The sequence below is a fragment of the Lepisosteus oculatus genome, chromosome 8 (genome assembly GCF_040954835.1).
Source record: "Lepisosteus oculatus isolate fLepOcu1 chromosome 8, fLepOcu1.hap2, whole genome shotgun sequence".
Lineage (NCBI taxonomy): Eukaryota > Metazoa > Chordata > Actinopteri > Semionotiformes > Lepisosteidae > Lepisosteus > Lepisosteus oculatus.
In genome coordinates this window covers 46,745,455-46,771,148 of record NC_090703.1, presented here as the reverse complement: position 1 = coordinate 46,771,148, position 25,694 = coordinate 46,745,455, and the positions used below count along the sequence as shown (strand labels likewise).

Sequence of the window (25,694 nt, the reverse complement as noted above, 5' to 3'; positions counted from 1 at the left end):
TGTAAAAGAGTGTATTTTCATCCTCACAAATCACCCGTTTGGTTTTTGTACATTATATACAAGGTCATGATATATAATACATCTTGATTGAATTAAAAAGTATGACACTTTCAAAACACACAGACCCACACTCACGCAGATAAAGAAAAGGGTAACCCCCCCACCCCCCCGACATCTCTCAAAGGTGGTCATCGTGGCTGTGGGTGATGGTCACCTTTAGGGGCGAGGGGGGCCAGGGGAGACGAAGTCTGTGCAGGGATCACTCAAGCCCAGCACACTCCGCGAACTGCCACAGACGACGTTTTCGAGACAAAACAAGCAAAGAAGCTTCGGCTAGAGAATGGAACCTTCGCTCTGAAAAGATCCCGCTAGGATGGGGTGAACGCATTTGCAGCCCGAGCTGTGCGAGAATGGTGAACCAAGCGGATGAATGGTACTGCCAAAACACAAAAGCAACCCGCCGTCTGCCGCGTGACTTGGTAAGAGTATCCCGAGTGCACCCAGACCGCAAAGCTAGCTTCCAGGATATTGCTGCGCACTGTCCTTTGCAGATTCACACACATGCCAGCTGTCTGATGGCATGGGAGAGGGACAAAAGAGACAGAGAGAGGTGTTTAGACAGAGAACAGGTGATTGTTTTATTAAAATACATTAGAAATAAAATATACTAGATTGTGTGTTTTCATTTTTCTCTCCAAAGATGCATACTGGATATAGGAGATATAAAATTGCAACGCCAGTTTTGGGGGGAGAAGGATAAGGGGACCCAGCACGGTTTTCTTAAACACGATGGAAAGTCCCTGTTTGCCGTAACGGGACTTTGAAGTTTCTGCCAGCCTATAAAACCATTAAAAAATAAGACCTCAGAGAAAAGTGGAACAAAGGAAAACCTCTCGAGGTATCAAGTGGCCTGCAGGGCGGCAGATCTGGGAGACATTTACCTTCCAATCCGTGCTAAAATCTCAGCTGGCAGGAATGTGATCAAGCGTGGCTGGGAATGGGCTGGTGAGTTCAACTCTGTCACTGTGTGTCCTGAGACAGTGCATGAGTATGGGGAAAAGCATGGGAACCTGCCATTTCCATGCTTTTCTGCCCGTGTGAGGAGCTTGTCTGGAGTCATGCAAAGGACATTCGGGATGAGCAGATGATGAGTGTGTATGTGTGTGAGACTCGTGCACGTGCGAGTATAGGAGTCTGGCCCAGTCCTTTGCTTTGGCACATCTGAGTGTGGATCAGAGAAATCACACAGCAAAAAAGCACCTCTACAGATTTCACAATGAACGGGTTTGCATTGAGCTCCCCATTGTAGTAGGACTGTCCCTTTGAAATATGTGACCCATGGTGAGTTTGAGTCTCTGCTACATTGTCTGCCCTGAGCATGTGTGCCCCACCTTCTTCACTAGGCATCAAGAAGCTTTTGTGCCCCCATGTGCGTCTTAATAGTACATACATCTGAAGTGATCTAAAAACTCAGCTTTGTGAACACATTACATTTGAAGAGTCCCATATAAGACACTGTTCACATACCCAGTGCAGTAATCCATACAGCATCACAAGTATCAAAACATCATACGAACAAACACACCACCCAATCAACCAACTAATTTTATAGAATAAGCTACTCACATTTCATTTTTAGAGGGATATGCTGCTCAGTGCACATTAGATGTCGGTTCTTTAATCACTGCCATCATCATCGTTATTATTAGGATTAATATCAATGTTAAGATTATCTCTTAAAAATTAACGCAGTATGAAAACCTCAAGTCTCAGCCGCTGTGACGGAAAACGCTAATGAATGCCGAAGGGCTTGGCATGATTTTCTGCAGGATTCTCCCCCTGGGCCCGGTCTGGTGTCTGGCTGAATGCAGAGGAACGCTGACCTCTTCGGCCTCCACGCCTGGCGCTCGCTGTAGCCGCTGGGGATAGGGTCTCCCTAGGGCGGCCGGAGAGAGAGAGAGAGACACCCTTTGCTGCCTCCGCAGAGATGGGGGGAAGGAACGGCTGTGCCGCCATGCGGGCCGGAGGTGTGACGGCACAAAACCAAGCTTGGGAAGAAATCAAAGAGATGCAACCAGTAAGGATACTCCTCTTCTTGCCAAATACCCAACAGGTGGTCCGGGAGTCACGAGAAAGGGAGTGCACTGTCCCCATCCCTTTGGTTTCCCAGGGGTCTGCAGCCCCTTTCGGAGGAAGTGGAGAGGGAGGTGGTGTCGCTGGGCCCTGGGCGGTCAGCCGGTCAGGGTGCTGTGAGGAGAGGTGTGAGGTGCGGGCCCCCGTGGGGCCTCACTTGCCGATGAGGGTCTTAATGGAGCACGAGAGGGAGCCCACCATGGTGCCCGCAGGGGCTGGCAGGCCGGCGCCGCTGCTGGTCTTGGTGGGCAGGCTGCTGGATCTGCCCATGGACTCCTCCGCCGCCCGCAGGAGGAAGGTGTAGTTCAGCGCCACCTCCTCCACCTTCCTGAGGAGCTCCAGCCTCTGGGCCTCGGAGCGCACCCCCCGCACCAGCTTGATGAAGGTCTCCGTCAGCCCGCAGAGCACCTGGAAGCTGGCGGAGACGGCGGCGAGCATGCGGGTGGGGCTCTTCTCCACGCCAGCCACGCGCCGGCACGAGGCCCGGAACTCCTTGAACCGCAGGGCCAGCTCCTGCTTGTACTCGGCGAGCCGCGGCGCCTGCAGCCGGGGCTCGTCCTCCGCCTGGGGGCTGCCCGCGCACTGCCGCAGGATGGCCAGCAGCTCGTTGGCGTCGAGCTGGGCGCTGAGGAAGCCGTCGGGCAGGGAGAAGGTCTTGCCCTGCAGGGCCTGCACCCGGGACAGGCTGCCTTCCAGGGTGCCAGAGCTGCGGAGGTCAATCTCTTGACTCTGTGGCTCCTCCTCTCCACTGCAGCCGTCGGCGTCCAGGACCTGGAGGGTCTTGCTGACCACGGGGAGGGTGTTTGCGTCCAGCTGCATCCCCGGCAGCACCTGCAGGGGGATGGAATAGGACAGCTCGTCCTTTTCGCTGCTCTCGTCCGCCGCCTCGCACTTGCGGTAGCAGAAGCAGAAGGAGCAGCACTTCTCCCCGTCCTCATCCTCCTCTCCCGGCAGGCCCATCACCACCTCTCCTGCCCCCACCCTGCCCTCGCGGAGCAGCTCCAGCTCCCTCCCGGCCTCGCCCTGGATGGAGAACACCGGCTTCTTCTTCCCTTCCCCGAGCGGCACGTAGGAGGGCTCCGCCGGGGCGGGTACTTTGCCGGCACCCGTTCGGGATCTCTCCATTCCCTTCTCCAGGCTTTTGGCTTTGGCAGGCTTGGCCTCTGCGTACAGGGGTGCCCTTTCGCTGCTGTCCGCTTCGCTGATGCTGTAGCGTCTCAGGAGCTTCTTGTACTGAGGCGCCCCCATGCACTCGGACCGGGAAGCGCAGGCAGGCAAGCAGGACATGGGCTGGTCTCGGGGTTCACGGGACTCCAGGCTGGTGGAGCGGATCCGGGTGGTCTTGATCTCTAGCGTCTGGGGTCTCCTGTGCCCTTCCTGTGGCTGGGAGGGCTTAGGGATCGGAGGGGGGTGCTTGCTGACAGTCCTTTCCCTCCCTCTCCTCTCCACGGCCGATCCCACGGGGGTGTCCGGCAGCCGGATCCCCCGGCACATCCTCTTGCAGTCGCAGCTGCGCCGCTGCTCCCGGGAGATGCCGGGGACTTTTTGCACGGGGCTGGTGCGGAGCTGGCAAAGGCAGGGCGTGCCCGCCGGCGGAACCGGCGAGGGCCCCGGAGGGAGGAACTCCACCTGCGCCGCCTTGGGCTTGAGAAGCTCCTCGAGGAACTCCAGCTCGTACTGCCGGACCTTCTGCAGCTGGGCCTGCCTCTCGTCCGTCTCCCGGCGCATCCGGGCCGGGAAGGTGGCCGACAGCAGGTTTCTGAAGCTCAGGAAGGAGGCGCTGCGCTGCTGCTTGTTCTTGCTCCCGTTCTGCCTCTTGCTCTCCGTAGCAGCGGCGGCGGGAGCTGTGGCGTCTCCCAAACCGGCTGGCTGGGGGCTCTCCGCCCCGGGTATCAGATTCCTGGGGACTTTCTGAGACTCCCCGGTGCCTTTGCTCTGAGACGCGTCTGCTTTGCTCTCCGGCTTCTCCTTGCGCTCCGGCTTGTCCGGGGCCAGTGGGGAGTACTTGGGTGGAGCCAGGAGCCCGGGCTTGTGGCTCTGCTCGGTCGCCCTGACCGTGCTCTCTTTGCCGGTGGGCAGGTGCAGCCCCTTGGCCTTCGCTCGGAGCCGCTCGTCGTCCGTCGGGGAAGAGGAATGGAAAGCCACCACCTTCTGTGCCTGGGGGTCTTTCAGGCGCACCTGGGGTCCAGGCTCTGTTCGCCCGGGGCAGGTGCAGAACAGCTCCCCGGCAGGAAGGACGCTTTTGGAGCTAGAAGGCTTGTTGGTCTTACTGGAGGCAGCCTCGGCGTCTTGGCACAGCTTGTTAGTCTGACGGATCTTGGCAGAAACGGCACTGTCCACAGGCAACAGGATGGGTAAGGCTTTGTTGGTAAGTTCTGGGCTTGGGATGCCGAAAACCTTTCCTTTCACCCTTGCAGAAGGGTTAGGGCTCAGCTTACCCTCTGCACTGCTCGGCACCTTCTGGTCCTTAGTGACCTGACTCTTCTCCCCCTGGCTGGCCTGTTTGATCTCCCCACCGGGTACTTGAGAAGGAGAGGCCGCGGCGTCTCTGAGACTGGGACCGGGGGTGCTTGCCAGGTTCAGCTCCGCGGTCTGAGGGCTCTCTGCTGGGCCTTGTGTCCTCCCCTGCTGCCCTGGGGGCGCCGGGACGTCCTGGCTTGGGCTGACCCGCAGAGGGGTGGTCTTGGTGAGAACCAGGGGCTTGGGGGAGCAGGCGGTCCGCAGCTGTCCCACCGAGAAGGCCGCCCCCCCCAGAGCCTGGGTGGTGCAGCCGGGGATAGCCAGGGGGAAGTCCCGCCGGCTGAAGAGGCGCTCCTTGTTGACGTGGTGAGCCAGGAGGTAGGCCTGGCTCTGGTGCTGCTTCATGGCTGACACCATCTCGGAGACATCGTTGAGCTCGGAGGAGTTGGTCTCATGCCCGGAGTCCAGCGACGATTCAGGGGTTATCGCTGCCAGCACGATCAGACCTGCAGAGGACCAGGGCATAGACGCAAAGTCAGGGACAGAAAAACAAAATTCCTGTATCTTAAAAACCCTCAGTGAGGTGACCATGGAGACTGGGAGACTGGACTCATTGCTAATAAGGGATTTCACTAGGGATCAGAAAAGCAACAGACACAATTGCATTGTGCTCGGCAGGACAGAGTATGGCAATTTAAAGCCTGTACTTTGTTTTAATTTAAAGGCTTCTGTTGTAATTGCACCATAAATGATTCCTGTGGCTTATCTATTGCAGCCTTTAGTGAAGCACCTTTATGCATTTAATACTTGAAATGGTTTAAACCTGCAGTCTGACATTTGAGCATTTTTTTAGGTTTATGACTCTTGAGAACAGACCACAAGATATTGTAGAACAACACATTTCTAGTTTATTACAGCTGAATGTACAGACTTGCCGTCTTAGGGGAAACAACCAACCTATGGCTTCATTGAAAAAAAAAAGTCCTTTAATACAAATCAGATAAATATAAAAGTAGAAAGAACCATCCTTGGCTGGAGTGTTTGTCAGAGGGAATTGCTCCCTCTTGGATTATGATAACGGGCTTTTAGAGAATTAAATTACAGACCGCCAAGTTCACTACAAAATGATTACAGCGATTTTGGTGGCTGTAAAGGTGTTTTAATGTCAGGAGGCAGCGAAGCGTCAATGCCACATGCCCTTTTATGTAAGATGTAATGAGACCTCCTCTGTGTTTTGCACTTCTTGCGATTCGGAGTTTGTTTTTTAAAGCCTACAACTTCATGCAGCTTAAAAAAAAGGATTTCTCCACCTTTATGTAACAAGCTCTGGAAAGGAATGACAAGCACACTGGCGCGTCACGACACTGATTAAGACCATGCTGTGGGGAGACGTGCCAGCGTGCCGCGCGGTTAAAACAGGCAGCGTCTCGGCTTTGGCGCGGCGCCTCGATGTCTGCAGTGTGTCGGACAGGCCCAGCGAGCCCGGCCCGTTGCTGGTGAGTGGGTAAAGACAGCGGCAGGAGCCTACGGCCCGCAGCCCTGTCCGCCCTGTCTCCACCTGCTGTCTGCGGGGGCTGCTGGTGATGGTGGGGGTAGTCCTCCGACGCCGCCAGGGCCTCCAGAGCCTGCAGCGTGGACACCAGCGCCTCGTCCAGCTCCTGGGCGTGATCCCGGACCGTCCGCGTCGCCACGTTGTCGATCAGCGTCACGGGCACCTCCTCCGACAGCCCCGGCCCTGGCCCCGCCTCCCCTCCCGCGACCACCACCGCCGCGGCCGCCGCCGCCGCCGCAGCCGCCGCCGCCGCCCGGCGCTTGGGGTCGTCCTCATCGGAGCTGTTGTCGCGGAAACCCGGGGGGGGGGCGGCGATGGTCTGGGGGGCCGGCTGGACGGCGCCCCCCTCGGGCTCCTCCTCGTCCTCCTCGCTGCCCGGCGGGGGGAGAGAGATGAGGTCGACGGCGCCCCCCTCGCGGGAGGAGGCGCAGGAGTTGGAGCAGCGCGGCGGGGCCGGCGGGCGGACGCCCCTGCCTGCGCCCGCCGCCGCCTCGGCCTTCAGCTTGGCCTTGCAGGAGTCGCAGAAGAATCTCTCGAGGCGCCGAGTGGGGTCCATGGTGTATGCCCTGGCCCGGACCCCCGGGATGTTTGGGGAAGGGGTGTCTAGACCTGCTATGGACTCCGAGCTGTTAAAAGTGGGGTCCGATTTCGTGCGAGGCCGGCCTTCCTCCCCGGAGACCCGATTCTCGTTGATGTCCATCAGCCCATCCTGCTGCTGCTGCTTTTGCTGCTTTTGCTGTGGCTGGTCCTTGGTGTGCAGGTAGCAGAAACCCAGGGAGTCTGCCCCCACCTGAGCAGCTGACCTTGGGGCTGTGTCTCTGGGCAGCTCTTCTCTGATCGCTGCGTCTTCCAGCCTAATGGCCCCCGTGATGGAGGGCACTGGTCTTGGGATAGGATGGGCACTTCTGTAATCTAAAGAGATAATTATCAGAAGAGCTGAAAGGTGGTGAGATAAGTGATGGTTGGATGGAGGATGTCCGGATGGCAGGAGCTGCAGTGTTTTGTCTGATTCTGTACCTGATGCAAGAGAGACAGACCTGCCAGTGATGCACTATGGATGGGTCCTGAGATCTCTGTCCGATGAGATGGGCATGACACAATCCTGGACGCTGCCCTTTTATCAGGGCCAATGGTGCCTTAAAGAACCAAGCAATGGTGCTGGGCCAGAACCGATTATTGCCGGACAGCTTGGCGAAATGGTTTGGGATGACGCTTGCAGGCACGGAGGTGTTACTTCTGACAAGCAGGGATGCAGAGGTTGTAGGTCACATGGAGGCGAGCTGTCCTGCTGCCCATGACATAGTTTGAGAATGACTGCAGTAACTTCAGTCGTGGCGAGGGAGAGCAAGAGAGAAATACAGAGAGATGGAGATCGAGAGACCTTTCAGGACAAGCGAAGATGCATGAAGCGACCAGTAAGATGGCTTGGCTTGGGGAGATGTGAACCATGCCCTCGGTTTAGGGAATGTTGCATTTTTCAGCACAGGACATAAAAGTAAGCAAGAATCTGTACCTTTGGCAAACGAAGCTGACTTGGGATGGAGATGGGAGGCGTGGGCTTGGCAGAGGCACAGAAGACGAGTGCGTAAATATGGGATGACGTTTCCAGGGTGACTGGTTTAGCATGAGTCAATGGTGGCTAATGGTTATTCTTTCCCCGTGCGAAGAAGCAGATGACCGTCCAGCCAGATGGAGCCCAGGTAGCCATTGTGGTGACATAACCCCTAACTTATAAATCCAGGTCAGCTGTCACATGTTAAGATCTGGCATGCATGGCCACTGCAGTGGGACCTGGCTGTGCTCCTGGAGCACCCTTTACATGCTCGAATGAAGGGAGGTGTGAAAACCAGCAACTGTCTCTGATTCAATGCTAATTACTAACCCCATGCAGCTTCCAAGAAGCTTCTTAACAATTAACTGGAGATCAAACATCTTAATTAATTAAGAACAGAGTTGGACTGAATGGAACACGAACTCGGTTGGAACTGGAAGACAAAAGGGCTCAGGGTTCCTCCAGGACCAGGTTTTGGAAGCACTGTCCAAAGTATTCCGCAGGGATTCATCTGGAAGAGAGGCTGTAGCTGCTGCAGCTCTGAGGGCTCGAGGCACTTCTGTCAAAGTGCTACACGATCGCGTGGCTGCTGGGTGTTATCAGGTCACAGACTGTGCTTCTCATCGCATGCAAGATACAGTCTTGACTAAAACCCCTGCACACCTGAATGAAGCCGTTAGGTTTAGCTGATGCTGGCTGAGCAGCGTACAATTGAACACACAGCACCACACGTCCGAGGTGAGATATCACTGAGCCTGACATGACCCTCCTCTCTCAGGCCCAGCACTGTAAACAGAAGAGCTACTCACTAACATACCTGCCTTGATCATGTGGGACTGACCAGGTGTCCGGCAGAAAATGGTCTTCTTGGGGTCCACAAAGAGCTTGTAATAGCCCGAGATGAGACAGGCGAAGTTCATGGCGTCTGGCCACTCCATGAGCAGCACTAGAGGCTGAGGAGGAAGAAGAGTCAGGACAGGAGTCAGCTGTGTGTGTGTGGGTCAGCACTGGCTGCCGGGGTTGTGTGCACGATGACAGTTCTCTCACAGACATTTCCTTGTTGCACATGTATGGACACTGGACACACTCTGACCTCAGTGCTGCACATTTTGAGTCTGAAAGCTGACCTAACAGCATGTTTTAGAGGCTCACCTCCTCCTTCCTATGACAAAAACAGCTACAAGGTACACACGAGAGAGCGACTGCAGAGGTGAAATAGTCTAATTATTTTTGTGAATGTGTTTTTTGTTTTTCAACGGGCCAAAATGTTTATAACGAAAAATGCCGTCACCTCCTGCGTCCAAGCAGGTTTCGTTTCCACTGCTGAGACCATCACTTGACTTTAGTGGAAAAGCCTGATGAAAATACTAATTAGGGCCGTGCCTCCCAGCAGAGGACTTCTGGTGACGCCAGTGAGCTAACAACAGCATCATTCCTGAGCCCCGACAAATCCCCTCTCTCATCAGGAAGTCGACAGAGGGTATTTGCTATTTGATCTCTTTTTTGGAAAATAAGATGTGTTCTCATCGGAAAATAACTGCATGCCAGCGGGATTCAGATTCGCACGCCAGGGTGTCCGAAAGTCCCTGGATTTGGTTTCTCCCCAGGAGCTGCTGGGCCTCCCAGCCTGCGATGCAGTGTGAACGGCCCCAGGGCCTGTCCGGACTCTACCTTCCCCTCCAGGATGCTGACTTCCACGCGGGCCACCCCCTGGTTCTCTCGGAAGAGCTGGACCTTGGCCACCCTGCTGAACTCGGCCAGGACCGTGGTGAGGTTGGTCTTCAGGTCGATCACGTGGCTGATTCCATGCCGCGGTCCCACGAGCAGCGTGGTGGCGGACTGCTTCTCGTCCTGTTGGAGAAGACAGGGGCGTCCGCACCTCAGAGCCCAGCCCAGGCTTTCCTGCAATACCTCTGGTGCAGCACACGCTGAGCCTGAGTGTGTGACCTCCTGTATCAGAGGGCAGCAGTGTGGGGCAGTGGTGAGGTCCCTGGACTCACGGGTCAGTGTGGGGCAGTGGTGAGGTCTCTGGACTCACGGGTCAGTGTGGGACAGTGGTGAGGTCTCTGGACTCCTGGGACAGTGTGGGACGGTGGTGAGGTCCCTGGACTCATGGGTCAGTGTGGGGCAGTGGTGAGGTCTCTGGACTCCTGGGACAGTGTGGGACGGTGGTGAGGTCCCTGGACTCACGGGTCAGTGTGGGGCAGTGGTGAGGTCTCTGGACTCCTGGGACGGTGTGGGACGGTGGTGAGGTCCCTGGACTCACGGGTCAGTGTGGGACAGTGGTGAGGTCTCTGGACTCCTGGGGCGGTGTGGGGCGGTGGTGAGGTCTCTGGACTCACGGGTCAGTGTGGGACAGTGGTGAGGTCTCTGGACTCCTGGGGCGGTGTGGGGCGGTGGTGAGGTCTCTGGACTCACGGGTCAGTGTGGGGTAGTGGTGAGGTCTCTGGACTCCTGGGGTGGTGTGGGGCAGTGGTGAGGTCTCTGGACTCCTGGGGCGGTGTGGGACGGTGGTGAGGTCCCTGGACTCACGGGTCAGTGTGGGACAGTGGTGAGGTCTCTGGACTCACGGGTCAGTGTGGGACAGTGGTGAGGTCTCTGGACTCACGGGTCAGTGTGGGACAGTGGTGAGGTCTCTGGACTCCTGGGGCGGTGTGGGGCAGTGGTGAGGTCTCTGGACTCCTGGGGCGGTGTGGGGCAGTGGTGAGGTCTCTGGACTCCTGGGGCGGTGTGGGGCAGTGGTGAGGTCTCTGGACTCCTGGGGCGGTGTGGGACGGTGGTGAGGTCCCTGGACTCACGGGTCAGTGTGGGACAGTGGTGAGGTCTCTGGACTCCTGGGACGGTGTGGGACGGTGGTGAGGTCCCTGGACTCACGGGTCAGTGTGGGACAGTGGTGAGGTCTCTGGACTCACGGATCAGTGTGGGACAGTGGTGAGGTCTCTGGACTCCTGGGGCAGTGTGGGGCGGTGGTGAGGTCTCTGGACTCACGGGTCAGTGTGGGACAGTGGTGAGGTCTCTTGACTCCTGGGGCGGTGTGGGGCAGTGGTGAGGTCTCTGGACTCACGGGTCAGTGTGGGGCAGTGGTGAGGTCTCTGGACTCCTGGGGCGGTGTGGGACAGTGGTGAGGTCTCTGGACTCACGGGTCAGTGTGGGGCAGTGGTGAGGTCTCTGGACTCCTGGGACGGTGGTGAGGTCTCTGGACTCATGATGTGTACTCAAAACCCAGGAGGGGCACAGCTCTTGCACATCACACATTTGCGGAGGTGAGATACCCAGTTGGATAAAATGTTTTCCGCTTTGAATAAAAGTGTCAGCCAGACTAGTTACATCTCCTCCTTCTACACTCTGTATGAGGCTGAGCTATCGTATACTAGTGTGTTTGTGCTTGCTCTGGTGTGTGCTCAGTGTTTTGTTCATGGACACAGTTTTCTGGGGCAGCGCTCAGGATATTGACACACACACACACACACATACGCCGGTACAGCGACTGCCCCGTTGGAACCCTGTACCCTGGTATGCATGATGCCCCCTCCCCCCCATCCCCGTGTCCGTGCAGTGGGTCAGTTACCACGCCGACGGTGTGGAACAGGAGGCCTCCGAAGGGCGGGAGCTCGTTCAGGACGCGCATGTACTGCAGCTTGGCCTGGAGGGGAGGCACCTGGCAGGGGAGAGCGCGAGAGATGAGCCCGCCGGGAGCCGACACAGCAGGAGCGCTGTCACACAGACACACAGCTGGCCTGGGGACACGCAGCGAGGCCGCAGCCACGGAGCGCTGTTCCAGGGCGCTGCCACACACAGCCGCGCAAGGCACAACACATGCCGCCGAACAGCTAATTGCCAATAACTGCTGTTGAACAGAAAATAGGAGTGTTTTTTTTTTGCACTTCCATCGACTTTTGTCGCCTTTTAAACCTGCCCCTGCAAGTACTGTAAGTGCTTGTTACCTTGTTCGGCACCATGTTATGACTGGAACAGGCGGGTAACGTGCTGCAGATGAGTCCAGGTATCCCTCCTTTAAAACTCCCCATTGAGAGCAAGTGCGGAAATAATTGCACTCAATCATTTCAATCAACCCGCGGGAGAGGATGGATGTGAATTAGAATCAGCACTGACACCCTGATTGCCACCATCAGCAGACTGCTGTACTCGGCGTTTTGCACCGCCCATCAGCCCTGGAAGCTTGGCTGCTATTCCACGTTGTGCCAATCGAGGGCACTCTTACTGCGCTGATGCAGCACGCCACATGCTACCAGACCCGACAAGCTATCCAGAGACATTCCACAGATCGAAGAGTTATGTTGCCCATGTTGGCAAAGAAATTGGCCCGTCTTCTGCGCAGTGTGGTGGAAGCAAAACACTGATCTGAATTATATTGCATCGTTTGGAATCAATGCCATAAAACTCTTAATAGATGTCATAACTTTCCACTAAGGCTATGTACACAACCATGCAATAAATCGTTATCAAGCACTGTGCAGAAAGTGCAACAGCCTTGTTGCCAATATGCCAGATAGACGCCCTGAGAGGGAATAATCCCCATGCAGTAGGGGGCGCTGTGACGCTACCTTGTTCCCAGAGGGAGGAGGGTGCTGGTAGGTCTTGAGCAGCTGGGAGAGGGACTTGCAGACGTTCTTCTCCTTCACTGTGGGCAGCAGGGTCAGGGGCAGGAAGGGCTCCAGGCCCCACTCCTTCCTGGGCAAACCGCGGGGAGAGAGAGGAAGAGGGCTTCAGGCTCACACTATGCTATCATTAACTGTGGCTGAAAAGCTGATCAACATATTTGTATTCTCCCGAATTGACTACTGCAATGCTCTGCTCCCTGGGGTATCTAAATCTACTCTGAACAAGCTGCAGTATGTCCAAAATTCAGCAGCCAGAATCCTGACCAGATCTAGTGCAAGTGTTCACATTACTCCTATCCTGGAGTCCTTGCACTGGCTTCCGGTCAAATTCCGCGTAGACTTTAAAATCCTCATGCTCACCTACAAGGCTTTACATGGCTTGGCACCTCAATACCTGTCTGAACTTTTATCGCCCTACTCCCCACCTCGCAACCTCCGCTCTTCAAATTCTGCCCTCCTTACTGTCCCCCAAGCCCGTCTACATTGTATGGGCGACAGGGCCTTCTCCTGCTATGCCCCCAAGCTCTGGAACTCTTTGCTCAAGGATATTAGAGAGTCACCTTCTCTAAACTCCTTCAAATCCAGACTCAAAACCTTCTTCTTCAGAAAAGCCTTTACTTAACTGGTTCCATTCTTCACCCCTCTGCTCTTCTTAATACCATCTTCCACGGTCTCCTCTATTTTTATTGTTGTATTGTTGTAATTATAATTGTGTCCTGTCTTGTGAAATTTTCTTATTTATTGTTGTAGTCTTCTTATTTATTGTTATTGTCATCCTGTAAAGCGCTTTGAGAAGCCACCTTTAAAGGCGCTATATAAAATAAAGTTTATTATTATTATTATTATTACACTACATATAGGCATCTTGTACAGGGTGCTAATGGAATCAGTGGACCTGTTCAATCTACATTATTGTTAAACGTGTGCACTGGAGGGCAGCAAAGCTTGGGAACATACTCATGGCACCATAGAGAACATGTTCCCTGGACACTGATTTGGATCTCTCCTTCCGTATATGCAGTCCATCACAGAACAGTGGAGACGCTGGTGCAGCGCCCCCTGGTGTTGTCCATGAGAAACTGTTTGCATAATGCCGCGATATGAAAAGACCAGCTCAATCTGTGCCCATTCGTTTCCAGGGCATCAAACCTGCCATTTTCAGCCTCGCTCAAATCCAAGAGGACGTAACCCTGGACATCATGCCTCAGGCTGCGTGGAAGAAAAGAGCAGTGAAGTGTCCGAGCGTGCCAATTCGGCAACCCTCTACAGCCCAGAGCAGACTCCCTGCCACGAGCTACCCAGCGCCCTCTAATGGTGGAACGTTGCACTGCCCCCTGCCTCGGCCCGTGAGAGGCTGCCTTGGGGGTAAAATCGCCGGAGCAGGCCTGTCTGCCTGTCCAGAGCTCAGGGTGCATCGTCAAACTGCACAGCGGCTATTGAACGTATAGGCAGGATTCCCCTCCCTGCTTGTATCAAAAACTAATACGGCCGCTACACCAAAGCACTCGCCAGGCCACTGACACGCACTGTCATTGCTTTCTCTGTGCTTTCTGCAAGGCAAGACGTCGAGGGGCAGAGGTCTGCCTTGCTCTGCTTGAGTAGGAAAATATTTGGGATCTTGCGTGCAAGCACCCCCCAACCCAAGAACCTTTGCACAGCTGGCTGGAATAGTGGTTAGGAGCACAGGGCTCTGCACAAGGAGGGTCGTGGGTTCGAGTCCCAGAGGTGGGTCCCCAGGCACGTTCTCGCACGCGAGGAGGCGTCCCCAGCTGGGGCGTCTGGAGGAGTACAGGATTAGGCTGCTCGGCACTCACTCTACGTGCTTGAGGGAGATCTTCTGGTTGGGCCTGGCCGCCGACACGGTGATGTAGATGTGAAGAGCCGCCAGCTTCAGCGTGATGTCAGACTTCCAGTCCGCGCCGAAGCGCTCCTTGATGACGTCATTGCGGCTCTGGGGTGGGGGGGGGAGAGACACAGCCGATATTTCACCAGGCACTGAAGTGCCGTCACACCTCTCCATCAGCAGACCAAAGAGCTTCAGCCCTCTGACCCCAACGCCGCAAGCTACACGGCCACAGCGCGGAGTCACTTTCAACAGGGACAGAAATAGCTTGAAATATTTCAAGCTCCATGCTTGAAAGAGCTCCAAAACAAACAAAAAAAAAGGTTTTCCATTAAATTAAATCTGCATATTCAATATAAAGACCCATTGGGAGGCTGAGCTTGTTTGTCTTGGAAAATCCTGAAGAACATAGCTAAGCTCCTTAAACACCGAGAAATATTACCTTAGGGCACGGAGATCAGCGTAAAACATCAATTTCTGTCGGAGATCCCAGTTAGCTACAGTGAGGCAGCTCAGGGCTGCACCCCATATGACAGCATGACTGGTAAATGTTCACAACAGATGATTGTGCTTTTCGCACCAATACACTGTGCATTTCTTTCAGTTTACCTTGAAGTTGCACGGTTTATAGTGGGTTTTTACCAGGCACTCCTGGACTGCCCTATGTTCTGCTACGTGCTACTGTCCCTCCCGCACACAGAGGTGCAGAGAGCGGCCTGGTGCCCCACCTGAATGTACAGATACTCGAAGGCCGCCGGATCTCTCCTCAGCAGGTCTGCGGGGTCCTTGGGGAAGAAACAGATCCGAAAGAGACACTTCATGCCCTGGAAGTAGGTCCTCTGCACTACCTGAGGAGAGAAGGGCTCCAGTCAGCGCTCTCTACATGACAAAGCAAGGGCTGAGATCACCGGCAAAGTTTTTTTCAACCTTTTGCAATTCAGAGCGAGCAACCACACAGCCACAGTGCGTAAATAACACATTTTATTTTGACCTGCATTTCATTTTGTTTGGCACTTTTACCCGCGCCGTGGGGGCAGATGTTGCCCGGGAGCTCCCGAGCTGGGGGAGTCGTTCTGCTGGAGGGGGACGGGGATGCTGACCCGGGGGGTGGGGAGGGTGTTCGGGTCGGGACTCACGTGGGTGAGAGGCTGGGTCTCCTGCAGCAGGTGCAGCCGGTGGTTCTGGTCCACCCCGCCGGACTCCAGCGCCAGGGCGAAGTGCTCGATGTAGCGCAGAGACAGCCGGTCCTGTAGGGATGACATCACATCCTGGAGGAGAGGAAACTGGGGGTCAGAGCCTCAGAGGAAGAAATGTCTCGGGGGGGGGGGGAGTGGAGGCACCTCATGGCTCTGGTCACCCCAGGGGGCGTGGAGACTCATGTTTTGAGCGTCCTCCTGATAATACCGGGGTCTGATGGCCAATGCCTGCCAGTCACCTGGGCAGGCTCCCCATCTAGGTTCAAGTCCCTGTCCACAGAAAGCTCAGTCACATGCAGTGTCCCCTACAAAGCACCGGAGGTGACCAGACCCGTGCGTAAGAAAGGAAGAACTTGTTACTCATCAGCACAAAGCCCACCTCGAGCTCTTTTCCCCTGGAGCGCTATGCTTTTATATGCAGAGTCGCAAAAACCTACTGCCCTGGCCAGTCAATTAGTGAGAGAGACTGCGGAGACGTTGTTAAGGTCTGTGTGAGCGCAGTGTCGTAGCGCAGGGCTCGTGCTGCATTCCCGGAGCAAGCCTGGGGCGGGCCAGCGAGGACAGGGCACCATCCCGGAGCCCCAGAACCAACACCTGGGCCGATCCGTCCCAGGGGCTGCGGACTCTGCAGGAGCTCAGGCCAGTGAGCCTGTGATCTGTTAACCGCGCCCTTCCCCATTTAGAAAAAGACACCAAAGCTAAAACTGAACACCGAAAAAAATGCCCCAAAATACCGCTAAAAGAAAAATAAAGCATACCACTCCGAATCTCTCGGCTTTTGGACACTTCATTTTGTGCGCGTCAGCACTTGGCTTGCCAAATGGAGGAGTGTGCCTGGACCTCCGGGATACGCTGTCACTTAGAATTCTCTAGTAAATCATGATTCATTATACATAATGAACTAATTTAACAACTTTTATTATATGCTGCTGTCATCTGCAGCTCAATTGCCAAATGTTTTGTTTGCAAAAATAATCTCTTGGGGATTTTTATCATTGGTATTAATTGGGGTAAGATCTGACTTAAAGGGTTTCAGGTTTCCTGGAAGTCCAGGCTGTTGAGTGTTTCTCTGGGGTCTGGCGTTCTTTTAGGGGGCTGCAGCCTGCCTTTCTCTCACAGAACATCTCTGAGGCCCGCGATTCGGTGTGTGCGCCACTGTCGGGGCGCGTGGCCTCTATCCAGCAGGAGTGATCAGCCGGGCGCAGCCGACCTGTCAGCCTCGCAGAGCCGCAGAGAGCGATCAGCTGTCAGGGGCAGACGGCCGAGCAAAGAGGAGCTTTGAAGAAATGCCTGGCTACACAGCCTCTCCAACCATCTCCATTTCTAAGCCTGAGAGCAGGAGGCACGTCTTTACGCAAGGGGTTGTGGGAGCGTGGAACACGCGACCCAGCCATGTCGTTGAAGCCAATACCCTGGCTTCTCCCAAGAAACCGCTGGATGAGATCCTCGGTGAGCTAGACAGGCTAGATGTAGCCGTCCTTGTGGTCTTAAACACGTCAGAGAGGAGGTGTTCAGGTGCTGTGCTGGGAATCAGCTGTCAGGATCCTGACTGCAGGGGAACCGGCAAGGGGGCCTGCCAGGAACAGACACTGCCAGCTGTTCTGCCAGCGGTGCTAAAGACAAGGCAAGCCCTCTGGGAACTCCTGTACTCCTGATACACCCTGCCTCCCTCCCACTGCCTCGGCCCCTACCTCGAATTCACCCTGCCTCCCTCTTGCTGCCTCAGCCCGTACCCCTAATTCACCCTGCCTCCCTCCCGCTGCCTCAGCCTGTACCCCTAATTCACCCTGCCTCCCTCCCGCTGCCTCAGCTCCTACCTCTGATTCACCCTGCCTCCCTCAGCTCTAAGCAAAGCACCAACATTCTTTCTGACATCATGGCTTTCAGGCCTAATGAAGTCCCACACTGCCTCCCTCCTGCTCCCGGAGACCAGGACTAATGCAACTCCAAATTGTTTGAATCACTTATGGCCTAACATGATCTTATATAAGTGGCTTGCATTAAACATTTATCGATTTTTATTTAACTTAAGTACATCTAATTAGACCATTTAATTAGACCAGCGTTAGGGAGCCCCCTGCCCCCGCCAGCGCTGGCCCAATCAGCTTTACAAGCTGATCTGTATCTTTACGGCATGAGGCTTTGTCCATGTGCTGCCAAGTTTAACACCATGAAAAGGCTTGATTTTTCTTTCTGGTGAAATATTTCCAGAGACAGCTTTCGAAAGTGACATCGGTCTCTGTTTATAATGTTTCCCTTTGGCCTGTAGTACCCTGTTGTGGGTCCCCCAGAGAATCCCCGGAGTTTAACACCAGCCACGCTCTCCCACGAGGGCCTCCTATGTGTGTCCCCCTTATTGCCTGCTCGTGCTCCACCCCTGATCTCCGTTTCCCAGGCCAGTCCGGATCCCCCCCTCCTCCTCGTGCCCCCCCTACCCTGACGGTGGTCCTGCTGTCGAAGGTGAAGGACTTGATCTGCCCGTTCTCCAGGAACACCTTGAGCACGTTGGGGATGAGCAGCAGGGTGTCGTCCTTCAGCATGGTCTGGGAACAGGCATAGGGCCGCCGGTCAGCAGGCAGGGAGAAGAGAAGATTGACTTTGTGAAAGCAGAGAGAACCTCAGAAAGAAAAGCTTTCGCACTCGTTTTGATCAATTTCACTGGACGTCCCCTCGCCCCCTCCCCACCTTCTCCCAGATAAGAACTGCCCGGCTCACTGCAAAGGCTCCTGTAGGGGGCGCTGTGAGGGTGATGAAGAGCATGCAGACATGCTCCTGGGACCCATCCACCCACCAGGACCCCGCTTTTGGTGCGCGACAAGCTCCACGAGAAGTCGCAGAGGGGGGCGCTGTTTTGCTGTGCACCAGGAGAGCCCTGGCTGACCTGTCTCACTTCTAACCTTGGGGTCACTGAGCCCACTGAGCTCCATCACCTGGGGAGCCCCAGTACAGTCAGGCAGGGACATGGCCCAGGCCTGGAACGAGAGGAAGGAATATTCAGGGGAGTGTCAAGTAGGACATCCATCCAGCCATTTTCTACCCTCTTGCTCCACTTCAGGGTCTAGGGGGAGCCTACCCAGGCAAGCAACAGCTATATGGCAGGATACACCCTGGATGGGACACCGGTCCATTGCAGAGCAGACAGACACAAACACACACACTCACACCAGGGCCTGTTTCCCCAGAAGCCACTTAACCCCCCCCCAGTATGTCTTTAGACTAGGAGAAAACCGAAGCACCCTGAGAAAACGCACACGAACAGGGGAGACCATGCAAACTCCACACAGATAGTATCCCAGGAACTGAACCCAGGACCCCAGCACTGCTAACCACTGTGTCACCGTGCTGGGAGGGGCACTAGATGCTGGGAAGACTGGACTAAATTGTGAGAGTTAATGAATCCATTTTTTTGCAGAGGTTTTTTGGGGGGGACTTGCGATTTTCATTGCCTCCTTCCAGATCTGCCACTGTAAGGAAAGTGAAAAGATGTAAAGGAACTCGGAAGAAAGTTTAAAGAAAGGATGACATAATAAAATAATGGGATGGATGGGGGTGGAGAAGAACATTTCTGCAAAAAAGCATGGAGTCTGGAGCTGAGGAAGAACAAGAGCAGAGAAGCTCTTTCCATCAGGACCGGGGGCGCTACTGCCTCAGAACCCCGTCCGGACCTGGACTCTGCTAGCAGGCAGCCCTGAGTGCGGCCCGGTTCTACTGCAACCTGCTGCAGCTCTGCTACTCTATGATCAAAGACTACATAGCGTTATTTTGTTTTAAACTTAATTGCCAAGTTTAATATATATTCAGGGTGAGTTCAGGCAGAAGCGGTATCACAAGTCATGCATAATTAAATATTGCATGGATAACTTCTTACAATAAAAAAGTAACTCAAGGTCATCTTATGCTCGCTCATGAAAACCCTCTTTAAAGTAAACTATGTGACAGGGTTAGAAGGGAGCTGTCTTGCCTGTTTGCTCTTCCTGTTGCAGGGAACCCTGGGGCCCTTCTGTGAGAGGAGAGCTCTGCTCTGTGTCCTACAGTGGCAGTGCTTGGGATGGGGGTCATGGGAGAGTTTAAATTTAAAAACTGACACAGCTGCTTTCAGAGGTAAATACCAGAATATCAACCTATGCAAATAAAGTGGATCAAGTGGTTTGCTATTTCTAAACAGAAAGATTTTATGGTACAAAAAAAAATGTTCTTACACCGTGCAAAACAATCTGGTTTAGTGCAGCGCACTCTCAGTGTCGACCATGTAGTGCTCTAGTATCTTTTGTACATGTGACTAGGCAGTGATGGCGCTATTAATTGCTGTATTTAGCATTATGGATTGCTGTGCCGAAGCATTTCAGCATTAACAAAAGAGGTTGCAGTAGATGATTGCAGGGAGTCATGGGAGACTGCAGCATTAGGGCAGGCAATTTAAAACCAGATAGGACGGTTTGTTTCAAATTACTGATAAACCACTGGCAGGCTGCGTGTGATAGAGTTAATTCACGCCTGGCCTACTATAGCAATTAGAGGACGCCACAGTGTATTGGAAATTGTGACATATGATCAAATTAACTCACGCAGGAGACAGCCTCATTTTCCTCTATTTCTTCAAGAAAGCTCAGGTGCCATATGACATTTGTGCATTGCATTGAGTTAGCACTGCTGAAATACATACACGTCGGATCTAATAAACTTCCTGCATGTAAGGAACTGCACCGGAGAGCCAGGTGGCCAAGTGGGAGGTTTGGGAAGGTTGTTGTCCTGATTTGTTTCAATCAGACAATTTCTCCTTCAGGGAACAGTGAAGAAAACTTCCACTCTTCCCCCTGTTTACTTCGATTCATCTTCAAGACCATGCCGCAGGTAGAAGAGGCTGTTTAGTTTCTCTAATGGCTTCATTGTCTGATGGGTCCTTATGGAACATCAGACTCACAGTGGATTTGTGTTGCAAGCGGCGCATTTTTTATTAATCCCAAACCTTGTAGTGCTAGAAAATACTCTTCTTGTACTTCTCTTAACATGTTACTTCAAACAACAAAATATCTCAAATGTAAGCTCTTCTTCAGACTTTAAGGTCTGTGGTTCTCTGATGTGTAGGATAAGCCCACTGCACACCAATCTCTGTTGTCATTCACTCTTTGTTTAACCACTATCTCTGCCTTGCAGTGGATTATGGAACAGTCTGAGGCGGATTTCAAATCAAAGAACGACTTCTCCCTGCTGAACATGTGGCTTGTCTTCACTTGGGGAGGAAAAGCGAGCGTTCAGGTGCTGTGACATCAGGCATCAGCGGATCCTGGCCTTTACTGACATCATTTGTTCGGATCTCGCTGCTGCTTCTCGGATCCATGGTTTCAGGGTGAGACCTATAAGGGCTTGGAGGGCTCTCTGATAACACAGTCAAATCCATCGCAGCCAACTGACTCCTTTGATAGGATACCCAGAGGGGGTAACTCTGATGAAGAGGGGTAACTCTAATGAAAGAGGGTAACTCTAATGAAGAGGGGTAACTCTGATGAAAGAGGTTAACTCTGATGACAGTGGGGTAACTCTGATGAAAGGGGGTAACTCTGATGAAAGAGGGTAACTCTGATGAAGAGGGGTAACTGATGAAAGAGGGTAACTCTGATGAAGAGGGGTAACGCTGATGAAAGGGGGTAACTCTGACGAAGAGGGGTAACGCTGATGAAAGGGGGTAACGCTGATGAAGAGGGGTAATGCTGATGAAGAGGGGGTAATTCTGATGAAAGGGGGTAACGCTGATGAAAGGGGGTAACTCTGACGAAGAGGGGTAACTCTGATGAAAGGGCTTGATAAGCGAGGAGAGGAGTTTGGTGTTCAGCTACTGCACTATGTTTTGGAAAAAAAAACCATCATGAAACAAAATGGATTAATAAAAAGACCCTGAGCTAGTAACCCAGGAGTTTAAAAATCTGGAATCTGCTGAAATGTTATTTTTCTCGTTTGAGCCTTACATTCCAAAAACGTCTGTGGAGCAGCACATGCAGAAGGATTCTAGCATAATTACTTCCTGTCAGCGTGTCTACTGTAAAGAGCCTCCTGGTCCCCAGCCTCCTTCGAATGTTAAGGGGCCTTTTGTGACACAGATGCAGTGTCAGAGTGTTAGGTCAGAGAAAAGCTGCTTAAAAGTGTGACGAGAGACACAGATCCCTGTGGGCGGTGTGGCGCTGACCTACCGGATCGGGGTCGCTAACGGAGACCTGCTCAGAGAAACGGACTTTTGGCGGATTGGTCCTAAGCCGGGCTTTCTTGGCAGCGCTGATGAAGGCCGACTTGGGTGACTGGAAGGGAGAGAGAGAGAGAGAGAGTAACACCTTTAAAGTAAAAAGAGTAAAAAGCCCCCCGTCTACTGGCACTCCATTCTGGACAAGGGGAAGAAGGCAACAGACACCGAGAGAAAGCTTCCCTCTCCGATGGTCCAATTTCCCACCACCTTGTAAGCTGAAGAGGACAGCCTGTCAGTCTAGACCAATGCAAGTTCATCCCATTCTGCCTTAATTGTTTGGATTAAAGACTCAGATGAGAGAAAGGGCAGCTTTGCCGTCTAGTGCAGGTGCAAATGGCTGAGTCCTCTCCAGTTACTTTACAGTAATTCTGTAATACTGCACAGCCATTCATGTTACACAACCCCAGTGTGGAGAACAAGCAGATCTGAAATAAACTTTCAAAAGCTTTCTGACTATCCCTTTAATAAATCATTGGATTTGTTTCAGATACAGGGTGCTAATAGTTATATCTGCAGCCGTGTGCAAGAGGCATGGCTGATTGGCATTGATCGGTTTCGGGGGGTGCTGTGGTAATAATGTGGACAGTAATGGAGCTATCTGGGTGTAAGTGCACTGAGGATGAAGCAGCCATTGCATTAACGCACCTCTGGACAAACCATCGATCCCTTCTGTGTCTTTCCCTGCTCCTTAGCCCAGGAGCAAATAGCCTCATCTATGTGTATTTCAAAAACTGGTGGGGCTCACTTCCCCATGGGACCCTTCTACTGCAGACGCTCTCAACTGCTCTGGGGACAGGTGAGTCAGCCTCACCTGTGATAGTGCGGCATGTGTCAGAGCCATGTCCTGCATCACGATCAGCTTTCTGAAATGTACAGATGATTTGACTTGACGGACGCATCAGTCCAGAGCAGCTTGCCTTTGTACAGCTGGGCTTTTTACCGAAGCAAATAGAGTAAAGTACCTACGTAACACTAGCACCCCACCTGCAATCTAAACCATCGATCTTCCAGGCACAACCCCTGACTACTGCCTCACACCTCTTTTCAGGCCCTACGTTGTATTACAGTGTAGTTCATCAGTTTTATACTTCATATATTTTTGATGCCTACCAAAAAAGGAAACCTGCAGAACAGTGATATGTTAATACTTTCACTTTCAGGGATACAAGTAGAGGTGAATACAAGTCAATCTTGTATTCACCTCCACTATACAGCACTTAAGTTTCATGCAAGCGGATTTAGCATTTCCACTACCCTGATAGTATTTCTGTTAACACTTCCACCTGAAATATGGACTGTGTGACTACGACACACATGCACAAGTGACACCGCACTGTTCTAGATATTTACAGGTTTGGGCCACTTGACTTGTAAATGGAATGATTTTTCGCTAGGGCTCGTGGTCCGGTGGTCAGTGTGGGTTCAGGTACCTGGCACTGTACTGGTCAGTATGGTCAGGTGTGCACTCCAGTCAACAGCAGTCGAACCACATTAAAGCCAGATCTCAGACCCTGGCCCAACTGTGCCTGGTGAGTACTGGGATGACAGACCTCCCAGGAGAAACCAGTTAGCTGCCCTAGGTGAAGCTGGGGGACTGGAAGATGGCAATTTACTCACTTCTCCAGCCTGTGTCTATGTAGTGAGTCTGTTGGTAGCTTCTACATGTCACCTTTGTAGGTCCTGGATTAAGGTGTGGATGAAGTCAGACCACCCCTATATCTAAGGACATGTGTAGCCCCTTCAGAAAAGTATATACAAGCAATTTATGATTATTGTGTACCAGTCAGCCATGCTTACCTGGTGAGGCTGTAACACAGTGAGAATGATGGATTCCTTGCAGCTCCTAGGAAGAAAAGACATGGTGTGAGACAAGGGCATCACACTGCCAGACTGGCACACAGTTCTCTCCCAAACCAGCCCTACACTACCCTCCCGAGATAAGTTGGTAGTGGCCAATTTGGGCAAGTCCATTTCCCCCTGGAAGAGGGGGAGCTCACCATGGCAGACTTAGCTCAGGGTGAACACAGCTGTTTCGGGGGTGAAAATGCATTTCATCGAAACTCCTTCTCAAGCAGCACAAGCAGCTGAACCTACCAATTGTCATGCCCTTATGAAACCTTATTTCACTCCGTTTTTGTCTCTTTTTTACTTGCTAATTCCCAGCAGGGAGGCTGAGTTCAACAGGAATTGAGCACTGTGATGGCCCAGCGCACGACAGGCGGACTCATTAGACAGGGGTCTTTCTCCACCTGCTATAAGACTTGATCCCCTGTGCAGGATCTGCAGCCTTCTCATTCGGCACCAGGCTGTAATTGACACTTCAAGAAACACAACCAACAGACAGCAGGCGGAGACCCCCCCAGCAAATGACCTGTGTCTCCATGCTGTTTATCCAAAAGTTGTGTTTCACCCAGGGTGACAAGAATCCTCTGGTTGAAAGCCTCCAGGGAGAATGGGACCGTGCATGTGAGGAATATAAATCTTAGCAATGCAATTAGAGTGCCAACCTTTCACCTCACAGTATAAAATATTTCATGCTCTGTCTTCACAGCGCAGTGGAAAATTGCAGTCAATTCATCTACAATTTATACACTTTTTTTTGCTGGCAAATATTTAAACTGTTGAAGCGAAAAAAAAAATATCTGAGCATTGTGACAATTTATTCTTTGCCATTAATGAAATTATACGGAGGCTTGCTGCGCCGGATCGACGGTTTTTGATGATGTTCTAAAGTCCCCAAAATTTTCAGGCATCAACGCAACAGAGGACACTGCAATACATTTTTCAGTTGCAATTCTACACAGCAGAGGCTCCGCCTTGCCCTGTGCCCCGCCCTGTTTCCCACTCCATGCCCCGCCCCTTGCCCCGCCCCCCGGTCACAGTGAAGGATGTTACCTTACAAGGTCTATGACTCTCTCTCGGGACACTTCGCTCACAGGTTCCTCGTTAATGGCAAGGATCTGGTCTCCAGGCAGAAGCTTCCCCTCTGAAGGCCCACCTGAGTCACAGAGTGGGAAGGCAGGGATGGCCCACAGGAGACGTGAGGGACAGAAGGACACAGAGACAGACGCTGCAATGAGGTACAAGGAGACAGGCCTCTGACAGCCCTGTCAGTCCAGACCAATGTTTTGTTGTTCTTTAATTGGAAGAGGAACTTTGTAGAAGATGATCCAAGGAATTCATCCATCCATCCATTTTCTAACCACTTCCTCCTGTTCAGGGTCGTGGAGCAGCAGGAGACTGTCCCAGCAGGCAACGGGAGCAGGCAACAGGCAAGGCAGGGAACATGCTGGACAGGACGCTAGTCCATGGCAGAGCAGACAAATATACACACGCAATCACGCCAGAGCCAATTTTCCCAGAAGCCAATGAACCTATCAGCATGTATTTGGACTGTAGGAGGAACATGGGGAGTATTCATGGGGAGAACATATATATACTCCACGTAGAGAACACCCCAGATCTGGAATTGGAACCCAGGGCACCATTGCACCAAGGCAGCAATGTTAACCACTGTGCCACTGTCCTGCCCCTTTTAATTTATTGGCTTGTAATTAGAGGTTCTACAATTTTCAACAAGGTTCAGGCTCTGCTGCCCATGGTCATTATGAAATAAAACGACACAAAAAAGAGCACATTTCTGAGCAGAGAACTTCTGCCACGAAGCAAGCGACAGCCTTCTGCACTGAAACATGGGGGGTGTTTCTGCATGAAACAAACATGCTCATTAACATGACTGCCCCCCCCCCCTTCTCTGCCCTCCCCATCCCTCCACCCCTATTGACCCCATCGACCCCTGGCCCTGCCCTACCTGGGGAGACAGAGCGCACAATGACGGGCCGCTCGCTGCCAGCGACGAAGCCGAAACCGTGAGTGGGGTGGCGCAGAATGGAGACCTGTCGAGCTGCGCCTGGAGTCAGGCTGCCACTGTCCATGCCATTGCAACTGTCCTCTAGAACAGCAGGGCTGCAGCACAGGCACAGCAACAGCAGCCAGCAACACAGCAATCAGAGTCAATGTAATAATGGCACCTACACCCTCTCATATCAGACTGAACATGCCTGACTGAACTTAGAAATATAAGCTTGTAACATGTTTTTA

The 25,694-nt window shown here is 53.1% G+C and overlaps 1 protein-coding gene across 3 annotated transcripts in view; it reads right to left on the bottom strand.

Annotated features, from left to right (window-relative positions):
• Positions 1 to 1,587: 1,587 nt before the first annotated feature.
• The window catches only part of frmpd3 (FERM and PDZ domain containing 3), a 103,586-nt gene continuing 79,479 nt past the window's right edge, over positions 1,588 to 25,694 (bottom strand). Inside the window, exons 3-16 of one of the 3 annotated variants that reach the window (XM_069193589.1) lie at positions 25,405 to 25,559; positions 24,489 to 24,591; positions 23,391 to 23,436; positions 21,544 to 21,648; positions 17,794 to 17,901; positions 15,299 to 15,430; positions 14,891 to 15,010; positions 14,134 to 14,270; positions 12,263 to 12,389; positions 11,266 to 11,355; positions 9,369 to 9,548; positions 8,515 to 8,650; positions 6,152 to 7,057; positions 1,588 to 5,099 (exon numbers count right to left, since the gene is read on the bottom strand). In XM_069193589.1, the coding sequence (XP_069049690.1) occupies positions 2,287 to 5,099; positions 6,152 to 7,057; positions 8,515 to 8,650; positions 9,369 to 9,548; positions 11,266 to 11,355; positions 12,263 to 12,389; positions 14,134 to 14,270; positions 14,891 to 15,010; positions 15,299 to 15,430; positions 17,794 to 17,901; positions 21,544 to 21,648; positions 23,391 to 23,436; positions 24,489 to 24,591; positions 25,405 to 25,559 (5,158 nt within the window). In that variant the 3' untranslated portion in view covers positions 1,588 to 2,286. Of the gene's footprint in view, positions 5,100 to 6,151; positions 7,058 to 8,514; positions 8,651 to 9,368; positions 9,549 to 11,265; positions 11,356 to 12,262; positions 12,390 to 14,133; positions 14,271 to 14,890; positions 15,011 to 15,298; positions 15,431 to 17,793; positions 17,902 to 21,543; positions 21,649 to 23,390; positions 23,437 to 24,488; positions 24,592 to 25,404; positions 25,560 to 25,694 lie in introns of those variants that run through there. The other 2 variants (XM_069193591.1, XM_069193590.1) reach the window with 2 other exon arrangements.